This window comes from Micropterus dolomieu, linkage group LG23 (genome assembly GCF_021292245.1).
Source record: "Micropterus dolomieu isolate WLL.071019.BEF.003 ecotype Adirondacks linkage group LG23, ASM2129224v1, whole genome shotgun sequence".
Lineage (NCBI taxonomy): Eukaryota > Metazoa > Chordata > Actinopteri > Centrarchiformes > Centrarchidae > Micropterus > Micropterus dolomieu.
In genome coordinates this window covers 8,943,132-8,956,644 of record NC_060172.1, presented here as the reverse complement: position 1 = coordinate 8,956,644, position 13,513 = coordinate 8,943,132, and the positions used below count along the sequence as shown (strand labels likewise).

The following is a 13,513-nucleotide window of genomic DNA, read 5'->3' as shown; positions in this document are numbered from 1 at the left end:
ACAGAAGGAGATGAGGGAGGGGGAGATGAGGAGATAATTTCAAGTACAATGAGAACTCCTAGTATGAATTGACTCTTTATAAATTAAAATACATTTCCTTTACATTCATTTCCTTTCCCCCTTCCCCTTCCCTTTACTATTTGCCTGTTAAAGAGTGCTTGAAATTCCTCCGTACCTCAGCCAAGTTTGGTGCAGGGTCTGTATGTTTGTGTTTGTGTGTTGTCAACCGCTCCCTCTTTCCATGCACCTTTCCTTTCCTATTTGCCTATAAGAGCTCCTTAAATTCACGCTTTACCTTGGCCAAGTTCTGAGCTGGTTCTATCTTGTGTTGTCAAAGATTAATAAAAATAAAGTGGAAGAACATCACATTAGAAGCACAATTCATGGTGTTTTTGGACACACGACTAAGGAGAATGGTTCCTCCTCATGCCTGCTTTACATGTCCGAATTAAATAAAAAAAAAAAAGGTGGTTCAGTTGTTTACTGAAATCACAGGCAATTTCAAATCCTCTGCAAATTTCTTTGAGTGAAGAAACAAAAGACTGAAATTGCTGCCTGGCGTTCTTTCTACACACTAAAAGTGACATGTAGCGACCTGTAGCACTTTAAAACATGCAAATCCACTGGTATGCTCTTTTAACGGTGGTTATTTGCATATGTAATGATAGTTGACTGCAGGTAGATGTTTACCAACCTTTGTACTTGTTCCTTCGTCTACTGTCACACAGCCCAGCCTCCAGCTGAACTGTGTGACCCGATAAAAGGGCGTATCGGAGTCTCCACCCTCTCCTCCTCACCCAGAGCCAAGCTGAACTGGATGGAGGCCAACTCCTGCACTGAGGCTTGCTGCTCACTTTTCCTCTTGTTTTTTTTTTTTTTTACTCTCTCACTCTCAGTCAGTACCAGTCTCGCTCTATACCCGTCCAGCCCTTCTCTCTCTGTCTCTCACCTCCCCCCAGTGTCCCACACAGCCGCCATTGTTTTCTGTGCTTTCGAGCTACATGGCAGCTGAGCCCTGGGTGGCTGTAGAGGCGAATGGGGTGCTCCGTTCCTCTGAGAAGGCTGAGAAAACTAGGCCATAACACAAAAAGGCCTGATGGCAAGTTATATGAAAGCATAGATCCAGGATGAAGCAGTTCCTCAAAGCAAGCTTTGCAAGCAAATGTAGTCAGTCCTAGTGGATTGGAAAATGAGTTCACGCCTTGATAAGATATGCAATATGTATGGGGTTGAGCTGGTTTCAGAAGTATTGTTCCCCTCTGGAAATGCTCTGCTGATGATATACGCAATATTCCTCAACAGAGAAACACACGACTGTCATGGATGATTTAACAATATACAGTATGATAGGTTTATGTTACAGCCATCAATTTGAATTTTTTCCTCTGTGTTTCTGAGACATCAGCAGCAGTTGTTATGGAGAACATTCCTGTTAGTGCTGTTTTGCATTTGTTAACAAAACACTGTGCTATATGAAACCCCTGAATGTTAGATGAGACAAAGCATAATTTTTAGCTTTCCCTAGCCGTTAGTGGGGAATGCAGCAAAGCTAGTTCAGTCAAGACAACTTTATCAATGACTATTTGCTTGCAGTAGTTGTTTGGTGGTGTGGCCGTTTCGGGACCCCCATGCCTCCATGTGCATACACGGAAAGCCTGAGGCATGCGAGAGAAACAGCAGCAAAGACCCCCCCAAACCCCCAGGAAACAGAACAGAGCAGCATCAATACATACAGAAATCTGTTTTTTGGTCAGGAGAAAAGGAAGAGCTAGGTTGGCAGTGGGTTACAAGCGGCTCACAGAGAAAGAAGCAAGGATAGCCAGGCTAGAGCAGCTTAACCAAGGTGCCTTGGATGGCCTTGCCAATGAATGCTAAGAGACAAGTCAGCTGAGCTGTCAGCTGATGTGGGCTTGACTTGACGTGGGCTCTTATCAGCTGATGTACTGGGATTGTGAGCTGAGCTTGACTTCGTTGCCTGCCTGAACTTACTCTATGCTTGAATTCTGTAAACGAGTGCTTTGTACCAAAATGCACCCTGGGAGTTGAAGTTGTACCAGATATATCCTAAAGATGATGGTACTGACGGATAAATGAGTAGAGTTTCTTGTCCATCCAAGCCATGAAGTGCTCCAACAGCCACCTAAAACCAGAAAATGCAGAAAATGAATGGGACTTTTTACTTCTGGAACCCTGAACATCTGAAATAACTTCCTCCTACTTTGCACTTCTATAATATAGATGAATATGTGTTGGCATTACTCCCATTGCCACTGCAATGAAACAGCCAGGTGGCTGGGTATCAGGCAGTGACAGAAGTCTTTACAACCTTTGCTGCTGTGTTGCCATTGGCAGTGTGTCTCCAGCTCAGTCTCACTGCATAAAAGAAAAAGGATGAACTAATTTTTGGTGGATTGTTTGGCTCCTGCTGGCTTTTCAAACAATAAAGCAGCATGTGTCAGCATTTTTTGGCACGCTCCACTTAACTGTGATTACACCAGTCTAATTAATTCATCGGTTTGCCAATAAAATTAGGTCTATGCTGTCCTTAAGAATAGAAAGATGAGTTGAGGATATGAATTGTCTCAGCGAAGTGCAGAAGTCATTATGTAAAAGCTGGAATAAGACCTGCCACACCCTGATGTATGGACTCACCAACGGTCTCATCAGCAGGAGTTTCAGAGTATATCATATTGATGTAAATGGTTTTTAGGGGCTTTTATACCCCAAAATATATATTTCTCAAATTTTAAATGTTTGTAATTTTGTTTTCCTTTTCTGTCACGAACATGGTCATCAAAGTCCACAAAATATCAGTTTCAGGTTTTAGCCAAAGTATAATCCGCTTTCTAAATTTCTCTTATTTCCCTTTGCTTTCTAGCAGGCAGATGAAGGTGACAACTGTTCGCAGCCAACAGACCTGAAGGTGAAGACGGAGCCGCCAGTTTGCAAGACAGAGCCCTCTTCACCTCAGCCATGCCCTGCAGAGGACCAGACCGAACCTGTTGACCTGTCACTCAACAAGCCCCGCTCCTCTTCGCTCCCTGCTTCCACAACAAGCACCACAGTCAACCCTGCACCCAGCGGTGCCGTGACCCAGCCCAGCCTGTCGGCTACACCGGTCCCATCTGCGGTCCAATCGATAGGCTCCATGGTAACTACAAACTCCTACCTCCTCCGTTGAAGCTGTTGTACTCTGCAGGTTTGGCGTGACCAATCATATTCTCCTTCTCTTACCCCTATAGGTCCTCTCTCCAGGCTCCATCTTGGCCACTCAAGGTGCCGGGGGCCAACAGATCCTCCACGTTATCCATACAATCCCCTCGGTCAGCATGCCCAGCAAGGTGGGCCAGCTCCAGACCATTCCCGTGGTGGTGCAGTCGCTGCCTGTTGTCTACACCACCATGCCTCCTGACGGCGTCGCCACGGCAGCCATTACAGTGCCGCTCATAGGCAGTGATGGGCGCTCAGAAGGATCTGGTGAGTGGTACAATGAAAACTTCCAGTAAGGGGGGGGGGGTAGTGGTGTAACTGATCTGTTACTACTGCACCACTACAGTACTGCTACTACTTTTTGTCACATTAGTGGTGGCAATGCTATTGTCAAACTTTTCATGTTGTGGATTGGAACTTCCATTTGTCCAATTGTTAAATGTGTGATAGGAATCCTCTAAAATCAGTCTCAGCTGTAGTTTGAGATTTATATTAAAGGGTAATTTTGGTATTTTTAAACCTGGACCCTATTCTCACAGATTTTGGGGTTGAAATTACTAGTAGGTACAAAAAGGTTTGGAATCCTTGCTTCAGTCGGCAGTCGCGAACCTGCTGCAGTGCCTACAGTATATTTCTTTGGGGCAACTGCGCCCATCAAAACTACGTCCACAAAAAGTGCCTCTTTTTGCCACAGACTGTTACACCAGGTGTCTGACAACATCATGGAAAGTATCCCTATAAGTAACACTTGGTAACACCCTTTGTTTTGAACAAGAAAATGAAGTCTCGCTCAAGGATAATTCTCACTCTGAAATCTCATGAGAGGCGAGTTGTTGCAGGAAGGTGCCGGTGGACACATGAGTCAGAGTTGGAGAGAGGGGTTTGTTGTGTGGGAGTAACATTAGGAAATAGTCTGGCTAGCAGTCGGTCTGCAATACTGACTCACATTTCCACCGGCGTCTTCCTGCAGCAACTCGCCTCTTATGAAATTTCAGAGCGAGAATTGTCCTTGAGCGACATCTACTGCATTCCAAAACCTTTTGTACCTACTGGTCATTTCTACCCCAAAATATATAAAAACAGAACGAAATGACCCTTTAATGTGAATATGCTAATCACAGGTAAACATTAACATACAACACTAACATACTAAACATGAAACAGTTCAAGACCATCCAACAACTTGTGAGTAGCCTGATAATCAGATTGATATGACAGTTTGTTTTCACTTTATTGTTCACACAATTACATTCTGTCTACATGTACCTGTAGTGCAGGGGCTGTGGAAACAGCCACCCATGAATGCAAAACCAGACCTATTTGAATGACTGAAAATTACTGAGATGTTGGCAGCAATTCAGAGGTCTGGAGCCAGGCGGGCTTGTTTGTATATGAGCATGCTAACAAGCTAACCCGCTAAACATTACATACCGCTACATTTAAGTCCAAACCATGCTGACGATATATGATGCCTCAAAACAGCTTCCATCCTTTCTATATTCATCTATAGCAATTTTTAATAGGCTACTTAACCTTGACTCTTTTTTCAAGTAATGGCACGTCTTTTTCTGACCAACAGTTCCAGTTATTTAAATCAAATGATTGGCTTTTACTGTTACTATTAATGCTTCTACTACTACAAAGACTATTAATTGAATACTGCTTTTAGTCCCTTTACTAAATTGCCTTTAGCACCACCACAGCACGGACTGGATGCTGTTTGGTATTGTGGCCTCAGTTTACCTTTTAGGCTAATATGACCAGTGAAAATCGTAACGTCAAACACTGTGAATGAAGGTGTCACAATAAAACAGCATAGACCATCTTCCTTCTTTGTTAATGTCATTCGTATCATGTTGAAACAGGATGTTGGGACGGTGCATAGCACACAGAGTGGTTGTTTGAAAATTTTGCAAAGCTATAGCAGTTAGGAAAAGGAAGGCAATTTGAGATTGTTGTGAAGATTTCTAGACCTCTTCCCTTTTATCCTTTCCATCTTTGACTGTCACACCCGTCATTATTCTTCCATGGTTCTGTCACTCTTGCCCACACTATCATTTATGGGGAGCTCTCTGTCTCAGAAGAGTACAGTGTGTCTCTCGAGGGATATGGTGTGTGTTTGTGGTTAGTGGTATGTTAGACTTGCCGTCTGTCTATCTTTGTCATTTTGGAAGCTTTCCATATGTGCCAGATGATTGATATTCCCACTTAAATGAGAAAACTTCTGGAAAGAAAAGTTACATATGTAGAAAAATGTCACTGACTGAAATGCATCTGTCAATGTTTCAACAGCTGATTTCACCCTCTAATATTTTGTTAGGGAAAGTCTCTAGATATCTCATTATGGGAGCTTACAGTGTTTTTTCTGGTTGCTGAGTAACTAATAATCCGTGTTTTTATTTTTTTACTTGTACCTGAGCATCTACTCAAAATAAGTTCTGCTACTCAAATGCCCTGACCTTCTCTGACACTAAGATTAATCAGTGCGTGAAAAGGTAATCAATACTGAAGAACCAGTGAAAAAGAAGTAGTTTATATAAAACCACTCTCTAAAGTCAGAGTTTGTCCTGTCATCATGTCAGCAGTTAATCTGGACCACTTTAAATGCAATCCACTCAATTCCCGTTAGGCAATGGTGAACGGAAAGGTTGAAGGAGGTGTAATCCATCGCTGAGTAAACATGAGAGGAAGCTAGACATTTACTCAGTCAAGCTGGCAAAACAGGCCTCCACCCCTTTGACAAACTGCAGTAAAGTCCCTCTGTAAAGTCAGTTTAGTTCACCGTGGTTCCTAATCTAAACCAGCGTTGCCTCGACTCAGGAATGTAAACGATGGAGGCAGTGACTCTCGGAAACATCTAGAAGATTCTCCAGCACACATACTAGCATGAAGATGCTCTCATACCTCATCATTCTCCAAAGTGAATGTATTCAGTTATAAGAGTACTATATATACTTTTCAGAGCCATTTTTAATATTTTGTTCCTCAAAACTATGGGATGTCAATGTCTACGGGAGGATAACTATTATGTACGCCATATGAGTGGGGTGAGACAAGTCTACAAAAGGTACTGCACGGTACAGGTTTATTGTATAGGATTGCTTTACATTAGGTAGTTGTTCACATCACTGTGCACACCTGTGCAATAGTAAGCCATAGCGTGAAAGACCAATATATTTATTTGACAAATTCAAATTGACAGTATGTTGTGTCTATGCAAAGTCTATGCTCTCCTCTTCACTTCTCCTTTTCCTGATGATTTCTAATAGATGCAGTAGCTCACAACACTTTGAAGTGAAAAAAGCTTAAAGTCCTTTTTGTGTTTTTTCTTCTATGAAGTGGTACTTTAAAGATCCTGTGAAATGCCGAACTTGAACCTTTTGGAAAGCAGTGCTAGTTCAGTGACTGCAGGCACCTATCTTTCAACCTGTCAAAACTAATCAAACTGCCTTTCACTCCATAACTGACACCTGATTGGTTTACAAGTCTGATCCCTCATGGTCATTTATCACAAGGAATTATATGGCAGTATATTAAAACCATTTCTGTGGCCTTTTTAAAGCTGTGGCAACTTTTTCAGTGTTTGTAAATGTCAGCAAGTGGTAGCAGTAATCTATTGGTATTGAAAAGTGACTTAATACGATGCTGAAAAGCAGCTCGTTTCACAGTGTTACACCTGTAACCTCACCAAACAGTGATGCCACGGTGTCCTTCTGTGTCATTGCATTTTCTATTGATATGACAACATCACTATAGCCAAGACCATCGGGGCAAGAAACACAAGCAGTTAGTCAGGCGATCTGAGAGATTGTAAACAAGTAGTTTATGCAAATGATCTAAACCAAAAAAAGACAAAATGTTGATAGCAAGGGAAGTTGGTCTGTAAACTGCGATGGATGTTTATAACAGTCCAATTTTACTGTTTGTCTTTGTTTCTCTTCCAGTTACGTTTTGCTAACTCAGGGGTTTGTTTCCTGCCCCGTCTGACTTTTTAGTAATGTTTCCAGATCTAACAAATTATCTTGGTGAACTGCAATGAAAGGAACAATGGGCAAAACTATGAAAATACTAGAATATAAGAAATAATATAAATAAGTATCATATTTATCAACCTGACTAGTCTGTTTACTTTATACCAAAGGAATCTATAGGTCAAGAACATCCAATCTCATGCATATGTTTCCTCAGAGGGACCATTCTGGTGGCCTTTAAACCAATATAATCTTGTAATCATCAAATCTTGTGAGTAGGGCCGGGTGGATTCTGAAGGTTCAGCTGTGAGCCTGTTCTGGTAGTAGCCCATGTTGAAATTCTGTTGTGTTGCTGCATTTTATTGCCCAGGAGTGCTGTACAACACTGAAAAGAGAAACGGGAACAAAGAGTGAAGATGTGAGCCAGACAAGGGGAGTCAGTGAGGTAGAAAACGGGAGAAGGAGATGGGAACTTTGATATCATTCTGTGTCTTCCTGTACCTGCAAAGCGAACAAGCAGGAGGCAGCTGACATTCGCTGTTCATGTGCTGCGGTGTTGTGTGGGAGGCAAAGGAGGGGGAGGGCTGGTTAGGTAGGTAGGCACAGATGGAGGAAGGGAGTGAGACTGGGTGGGTGACGTGGGGTAGGGCTGGGGGCACAAGCATGCTGCAGTGTTGAGGAAGGATGAGGGGGATAGGGTGCAGGGGTCGAGAGGAGAGGAGATGGGTCGTTTTTTGCCTTTGAAAAACGAAGGCTGCAATGGCGGAGGGGTGGGGGTGGCTTAATTGTCTCCAGAGACAAAGAACACGTCTTTTGGTGTGTGACCCTCTCCATACCAACACACACACACACACACACACACATACTCCACCCAAATTCCTTGCGTCACCCTTCCAACTGCCCCACCCCTCCTCGCTCCCTCTAGTCTGGGTGGACTTTGAACAGTATGGCTACCACATTCCTGCAAATAGAGGAGGGGAGGAGGGGGAGTGGGGGGGGGGCACCAGTAATTTGCACTTTTGTTTTCATTCATTATGTTTTCATCTGGATGCATAAATGGTTCTTTGTTTGCTCATGTTGTGTTTTCCGCTTTGGTAATATTGTTTCTGATGAGCAGCAGCCCATGAAGTTGTGAAATTGTGAATTTAAGGGGAAAAAGAGAGGCAGTGATGGAGGAGCGAGAGACTCTGACTTACACAGGGGGAGAGAGAGAGTGAGGGTAATATACCAATAGACTAAATAAATTAGCGCTGCTGTCTGGTCCGGACACAGATTATTTGACAGAGGAGAACTTCAGAGTTGGCTGATAATTTATCTGTGGGTTCGTTCACTCTGAGTGACATCTTCCACGCACTAGGTGAAATCATTTGATTGTTTGTATAAAACTATTGATTAGAACAGCTTAAAATATTAAACGTTGTGATCTTCTGTTCTATTGTAGGAACAGGTCATGTCCCTTCTGCACAATTGCTCATGCAGACCTGAATTTAAATGTCCAAATCCATATCTTATGAGCAATTACTCTCAGCTGTCAAGAATTAAAACTTGAAGGACTGTCCTCCTCGGTGAAAAACCAGAAAGCTCGCCGAAACTTGAGGACAACCAGCAGAGGCTTTTGATAGCCTCGAGAGAATTGTCTTTCAGTTAATTGCTAATTAGCATTGTCATTGAGTTCTACAGAATACTTTTTCATTAACATCTGTTCACATTGTCCTTCTCTTGCTTTGACATTGGAAAAGAAGGTTGTTGAAATGGGAGTGAAAGAAAGACAGACCTTTTCTGTTAACAGAAAGTGAACGCTAAAACATTTTTTTGTGAAAGATGTAGAAATGAGGAGACATGCAGAGAAATCCAGCATGGGGTTTGGCCACAAATTTGATCCATCAATTCTGCAGCCTAGCAGACCACACCTAAACAAACACACACGCACACTTGGAAGTCTTTGTCTTGCTAAATTGCTGTAATCCAGGCATCACTGTTAAGAAGTTTTTAACCCCCTGCTGTTCTCTTCTGTCTGTTTCCACCCCTCCTCTTCTTCCTCTATTCTCCCTGTTTTGCTTCTTCCATTTCACTAATTTATCTCTTTCTCTGTGCCTCTCATGCTCTCCGTCACCCTTCCTGAATTTGTTTCCATCCTATCTTCCATCTGTTTGCTTATTGCTTGCTCAATATTCTTCCCTTTCTGTTGGTGCCACTGTTTCCCTCTTCCTGTTCATCCTCCTAATGTCATTCCCCCACCCTGTCCTCTCTGCAGTTCGTATTAAGCCAGGTTCAACGTCTCCGGTGGAGTATCAGAGTGACAGCGATGCAGAGAGCGGCACAGAGTCCGGATCGGCCTCCCTCAGCGCCCAGAGCCTCGACGCCGGGTGAGTCCAGCCACACCTGTGTGAGTTTACGTACAATCATTAAATATCCAGACATGGCAATGGGACACACTCAAACACATTTGCGGAAATGGATCAGAAAAGCTGCATTTCCTGTAAGTTTCTAAACAGCTTTGCCCATCTTTTGTGGTAAAATGTATCTTAGCCATTCAGACCTGGGGATCTGTGTGATTGTCCTCCTCAGGGTTCATTGAGCATGGCTCTGTTTTGTTTGAAGCTTGTTCTCTACCAGCCTGTGCATTAGCATGTAAGGGATGTTGTCTATATCGGTGCAAATGCAGAGGACGGCAATGCATATGTATGGAGGGTTGTAGACCTGCAATGATCGGAGTAGATTTAAAGATTTAGTTCTAGAAAGTTCTTTAGTTTGAGCACGTAACAAACTATCCTTATCTACAGCTGAGTTTACTGTTATATGTTTTGACTCTAAAATATTCAGTTGATCAGTCCTGTTAATATCAGTGATACATTTTAACTGTGGGTTGAAACATTTCATCAGTTGCTTTCTGGGCCTACAAGTCAAGTTTTAGTGTTGCTAAATAAAACTGCTGCTTAGCTGGAAGTCTGTATCTACTAAATACCAGACAACAGGTCTATCACTCAGTTTATTACAGCACACATGGGCAGCGGGTCACAGTAATGCGCCTTAAACAGTACCATCATTCATTAAACAAACAGAAGAAGACTGCTAGTTGTTGTAAACAAAACAGGGTTTGACAACATTAAAATACTTTTACCACCTACCAAAGGTTTTAGAAGAAGTCACATGTCTAGTCACATTTCTAATCTCACTCTCGGAAAGAAAGCTGATAAGGATATTTCCTAAAATGTTATTCTAACTATTCTAACGATGTTGCGTCGTACGTGCTTCTCCGTAGAGCTCCATTATCAAACTGTTGACAGGACACAAATACCATAAACCATGCGTGATGTAATCTCAGTGTAAAGTCCATGATACGAGACGGCAGGGTCAGCGAAAGAGACACTAACGCGCAGCAGGGTTTCTGGGAAATGCAGTCTTTGTGTGGATCACCTCCCTCCCCTGCAGCCTCCTGACTAATTACATTACTGCAGCGCTGTCATGACTGGACACTTATATAACCTTATATAACCCTCTGTACAGCAGAACCCACTGGAGACACCTTGGCTGTATCACAGGGAAACGTGTGTTTGTGTGTGTGTGTGTGTGTGCACACCCAGTACACACTTCACAGCTGAGGACATTTGGTCCTCTCAAGGAAAGTGTGGACATATGAAAGGTTGTTACAAAGCTGCAGAGTGAAGGCTACTGTGCCAGTGAAGGCTCTTAGTACAGTAATACTGTAGTAGTGTTTGTGTGAGTGTGCGTGTCCATCCTGTGTGTTCATTAGTAAATCAGGACTCCTGCCACACCCAGTGGGCGAGGCCGCCTGACTGTAACTGAAATTCCGGGTGTGGACGCCGACGGTTAGCTTAGTGCTGTAATCTGCTCTGTGTGTGTGTGTGAGAGAGAGGGAGAGAGAGAGAGAAACAAAGTGAACAAGTGTGTTTGTGGGTTGTTTTTTTTAAGGAAGATTGTTTTTGAGCTTGCTTGCTTGTGTGTGTGTGTGTGTGTGTGTGTGTGTGTGTGTGCGTGTGCGTGCGCGCATGCATGAGTGCAGGCGTGTGTGTGTGTGTGTTGCTGGGCAGGGCTGTCCCAGAACTGGGGTGTAAACATGGTTTCGTAATTCAGTTTGTCGTCACACTTCCTTGTAAAATGGCTAGGGAGAGTCAGAGAGAGGCTTCTATTTTTTTTTTAAATCAACTTTATTTACATCAGAATTATCAAATGAATATTAAAACTATTGAATTAAATCAGAACATCACATTACAGACTCGCTCATTGACTTCAGAATATAAGTTTAGTAAATAAGGGAGGAGGGAGAGACACAGAAGGAGAATGAAATGGAGAAAAAAAGAGTGGATGGGTTTAGTTTGTCAGATCCTCTTTTGATGGAGGGAAGAGGGGAGTAAAAAACTGAAGGGTGTGAAGATAGGAAGGAATAAATGAGAGAGATACAGCAATGCTTAAGTGGAAGCTGTGTTGAACACAGTGCAACTCTCTGACGCCACCCAGTGGCCCCAATATCACTTTCATATGAACCTGAACCTGATGATAGGCAGTTTCTCTGTTGGGCACTGATGAAACACATCACATGAATTTAGTACTACAGGTCATAAAAGGAAAAACTGGTTCAGATTTGACATTTTACATATTAATTAACAAAATTAACTTCAACCTAGATTGACAGTTTAAATAGCAATTTGCAAACACATGTTCCTGTTTTTTTCACTACACTTACATTCTTACTAGGGCCAGCCAATAATAGTACCAACATCTGAGACTTCAATAAATGAAATAACAACAGATTGGCCGATGAATAAACCTTTTAGATGAGGATCCCTTAAATTTGTTTTATAACTAATCGTGACCAACATATGTACTGAGCTGGACATTTCACAACATTGAGATATAAACATGTCAGTGCTCAATGTTGGACAAATTAATTAATGGCTACAGCCAGGCTTTGATTCTCATATTCATACAAAATGTGGTCTTCAAGTTACATGTGAGATTTGCACGTCCCTTGGATGAGGGATGAAACGTCTTCCAGTATCTTCAACCAAGTCCAGTTGCCCTTGACTTTAACCTTCGTTGGACTCAACATAATGTATTTTAAAGCTTTAAGATGGCGTGTCCAAAGCTCAAAGGGATATTTTTTTGGAAACAGGACAATCTCCCAGAAAGTTGTTCCCGTTAAGTGTCTCGATCGGGGTCACTCACTCATTTTCCTTTCTCAGGTCGGTTATGGACTTAGAGCCTGTCGATCCAGATTCACCAGACATCAAGAGGAGGCGGATCCACATGTGTGACTATGAAGGCTGTAAAAAAGTTTACACCAAGAGTTCCCACCTCAAAGCCCACAGGAGGATACACACAGGTGAGACCTGAAAAACAAAACAAACAACAACCAAATGCTTCTTTATAGTAATATATCTTATATATATTCATAATTTTCTACTAACAATAAATAATCATACAGTGAGAAATTCTTTGTAGAATAGGCTGAGACTAATTTCACTTAGCTAAATTGGGAATTTTGGGAAATAACTAACTGAAGTAGGATAACCGGGGTTGTGAGATTTTTCCCCAGTAAATCATTCATGCTTTTTTGTTTCCACCAGTGTCCCAACCTTCATCTTCCTTGTGTTGCTTCCTTCCATTCTTTCCTCTCTCCTCACTCTTCTCCTTGTTTCCTGCTTCCTTAAGGAGAGAAGCCCTACCACTGTACCTGGGAGGGCTGCACCTGGCGCTTCGCCCGCTCCGATGAGCTGACTCGACACTTTCGCAAGCACACGGGGATCAAACCTTTCCGCTGCACCGAGTGCGACCGCTCCTTCTCCCGGTCTGACCACCTCTCCCTGCACCGCCGCCGCCACGTAATGATGTGAACTCTGACACCCACAACTCCCCACAAACCTGCCCTATAAACCAACCTCTTACCCCTCAACATCTCAAAGTCCCTCACAGCACATTTTGTACCAGTACCCTCCACCTCACACGAATCTCTGCTACTTCTTATTTCATCAGGATTTTAAACCCTATCAGCAGATAAATAAAGACACTGTACCTCCTTCCTCCTTCTCCTCTTCATCTTGAAATCACAGGAATATCAGGAATGTGTGCGGTTGTGTGCGTGTGCGGTGGAGTTTTACCGTGTGTGTTTCAACACATAATCGTCATCATCATCACCGTCCACCCAACAGCCTTCCCACCACAAAACAGTCCCCTACCCATCCTCCTTCAACTCAACCTCACCTGTCACACAAAACGTCACCTCCTAAGAAAGAGCAGGATGGACTGAAGGACATCCATCAGAAGGGACGTTCATCCATCCATCACATGCATCCATCCATTCATCCAAAGGA

The 13,513-nt window shown here is 42.9% G+C and overlaps 1 protein-coding gene across 3 annotated transcripts in view; it reads left to right on the top strand.

Moving 5' to 3' along the window:
* Positions 1-13,221, top strand: part of klf8 (Kruppel-like factor 8) — a 67,716-nt gene extending 54,495 nt beyond the window's left edge. For 2 of the 3 annotated variants that reach the window (XM_046039012.1, XM_046039011.1), the window contains exons 4-8: positions 2,879-3,151; positions 3,243-3,477; positions 9,436-9,547; positions 12,386-12,525; positions 12,855-13,221. In XM_046039012.1, the coding sequence (XP_045894968.1) occupies positions 2,879-3,151; positions 3,243-3,477; positions 9,436-9,547; positions 12,386-12,525; positions 12,855-13,036 (942 nt within the window). In that variant the 3' untranslated portion in view covers positions 13,037-13,221. The remainder of the gene's footprint in view (positions 1-2,878; positions 3,152-3,242; positions 3,478-9,435; positions 9,548-12,385; positions 12,526-12,854) is intronic. The other variant, XM_046039013.1, reaches the window with a different exon arrangement.
* The last annotated feature ends 292 nt before the right edge of the window (positions 13,222-13,513 follow it).